Source organism: Bidens hawaiensis, unplaced genomic scaffold (genome assembly GCF_021521415.1).
Source record: "Bidens hawaiensis isolate Kalapana, Puna unplaced genomic scaffold, B.hawaiensis_p1.1 tig00026432_1, whole genome shotgun sequence".
Classification (NCBI taxonomy): domain Eukaryota; kingdom Viridiplantae; phylum Streptophyta; class Magnoliopsida; order Asterales; family Asteraceae; genus Bidens; species Bidens hawaiensis.
Genome location: NW_027494254.1, coordinates 218867 through 221108, shown reverse-complemented (window position 1 = coordinate 221108; position 2242 = coordinate 218867). Strand labels below are relative to the sequence as shown.

General features: G+C 39.7%; 1 protein-coding gene across 1 annotated transcript; it reads left to right on the top strand.

Annotated features, from left to right (window-relative positions):
- The first annotated feature begins 1491 nt into the window (after window positions 1–1491).
- Window positions 1492–1993, top strand: LOC143573461 (uncharacterized). The gene is made up of 2 exons (XM_077058331.1): window positions 1492–1768; window positions 1830–1993. Exons 1-2 carry the CDS (start codon window positions 1492–1494, stop codon window positions 1991–1993), a joined length of 441 nt encoding a protein of 146 aa, XP_076914446.1.
- Window positions 1994–2242: the final 249 nt, after the last annotated feature.

The following is a 2242-nucleotide window of genomic DNA, read 5'->3' as shown; positions in this document are numbered from 1 at the left end:
GACCAATAAGCGCGTTCATATGATCAATTAAGGTGTAAAAGACATGGGGAATCATAAAACCGACCTTAAATTGAAGTTTTCATGGCAGAAACATGGCGTGGCAGAAGAAAAACGAGCAGGGGGGGTTCTTAGCTGCGATCGGCTGCACCTAGGGTTATGTGTTAGGGTTTTTCATTCTTTTATGATATAAAATAAGAAGTTTCATTCTAGCCCCTCAAGTATAAAGTGTGTAGCAACTTGGGTGGAAAGTTACATAATTTTAACGTACCGGGATGACGTAAAGCCTCAGAGGAAAGTCGGATAAATCCCGAGAGATGTACATACTTTACATGCTTTAAATCACTTATCTGAAATTAACGGGCGTTACATATCCATATGCATTAATTTAATATAATTAAACATTTTACTAAATCATAAAACCATAACATAAATAAATCCCAAATCCTCCAAAAGATCTTGGACGATAAGCATGTCACCGAATGTTTCCTAGCCTCCAAATCCTCTAAAAGATCACCTCTTAAGCTCCCAAATTCTTCCAAGTCGGCTAGGGTATTCAGGTTATGATTAGGGTTGCTTATATAGACTTTCAAGGCCCAAAACTTAAAATTAGTAGAAGATTCTGGAAATCTGAGCCCATAAACTTAGAATTCATAGAAGATTCTAGAAATCTGAGCCCATAGACTTAAATTCGTAGAAGATCCTCCGGCTCTCCAGTTTGGCTTATTTTAGCTCGTTGTCGCCCTTTTCAACCATGAACAAGTCTCGGGACCTATAATATAAATATGTTAGTAATATAAAAATTCTAATAAAACCCAAACAAAAACTAATAAAATATTAAATAAAATATACAAGAGATTTATATATATTTAGCATTATATCACAGGGCTTTAATATACATTCGGCTAGAGGACGACAAGAAGGCTCATGGGAATCTGATTATCCCGAAATACGAGTCTACCAACAGAAAGTCAGATTCTCCACAAAATTTCTCCAGGCCCAAGCCTTATTCCAAACAGGATAATCCCACGACAAATGCCGTGGACGAAGACGAAGATGATGAGGAGTATCCTAAATCTCCGAATATTGTTTTAACATTAATATTGGTGGTGTGATATGTGCCATGCAGGATTTAGGTGACAAGGCAAGATGGCCCAAGAAAAACGAAAAGTCCGGATCCAGCCAAGACAAATCCAAATGGTGTGCATTCCATGAAGACTTTGGCCATCGCACTTATGATTGTATCGCACTTCGGAAGGAAATAGGATACCTTCTCAGCAAAGGGTACCTAAAGGAATTGTTTGGAAGAAACAAGAACAAGGGTCAGGAACCTGGCAAGATACCTGAAAGGGCACCTTCTCCACCACCTGGAGCTAAGGTCGTTTCCTTTATCCCGGGAGGATTGGACATTTGTGGAACCTCATATTCAGGGCCAAGAAGCGTTCCAAAGAAACAAAGATGAACAACGGAGAAAGACCTCTCCGTACCTCTACGATGACCACCCAAAAGATTATATCCTTCGAAGAGGAGGATCGCTGTGATCTTCAGGATCCCCACCAAGACGGTTTGGTAGTTACTTTATGTATAGCTAACTGTTTTGTGCGCAGGATACTTATAGATGGCGGGAGCTCCATGAACATCATCCAACTCGACGGCTTGAAGAAGATGGATATCCCTGAAACTGAAATTATATCGAGATCCTCAGTCCTCGTGGGGTTCAGTGGGGAAACAAAGGATACATTGGGAGATATCAAACTTTCATTGTACATAGGTAAACTCTCTACAAAAATTTTATGTTATTGACTCATTATCTTGTTGTAATGTGTTCTTAGGCAGGCCATGGATCCATGACATGAAGACGGTACCCTCAACATACCATCAGTGTGTAAAACTTCCAAGTCCTTGGGGGGTTATCAAAATTGAAAGCAATCAACAAGACGCCAAGGATTGTTATGCATCATCAATGAAGTCGGCTGCAAAGCCTACTCCAGCATAGCAATTACAGAAACAACCAAGGGGGGTCCTGCAAGCTATGGAGCAGGATGTGAAGGAAGTATATTTGGATCCTTAGAATACTGAGATCAAAGTACTTTTAGGATCAAGTATTTCTGAGGATATTCAGATGGAATTGATATCCTTCCTAAAGAAAAGAGCTTCTACCTTCGCCTAGAAACATGAGGATCTGACAGGTATTCCTAAATCTATAATCACTCATAAACTTGGTATAGATAATTCTTTCAGGCCG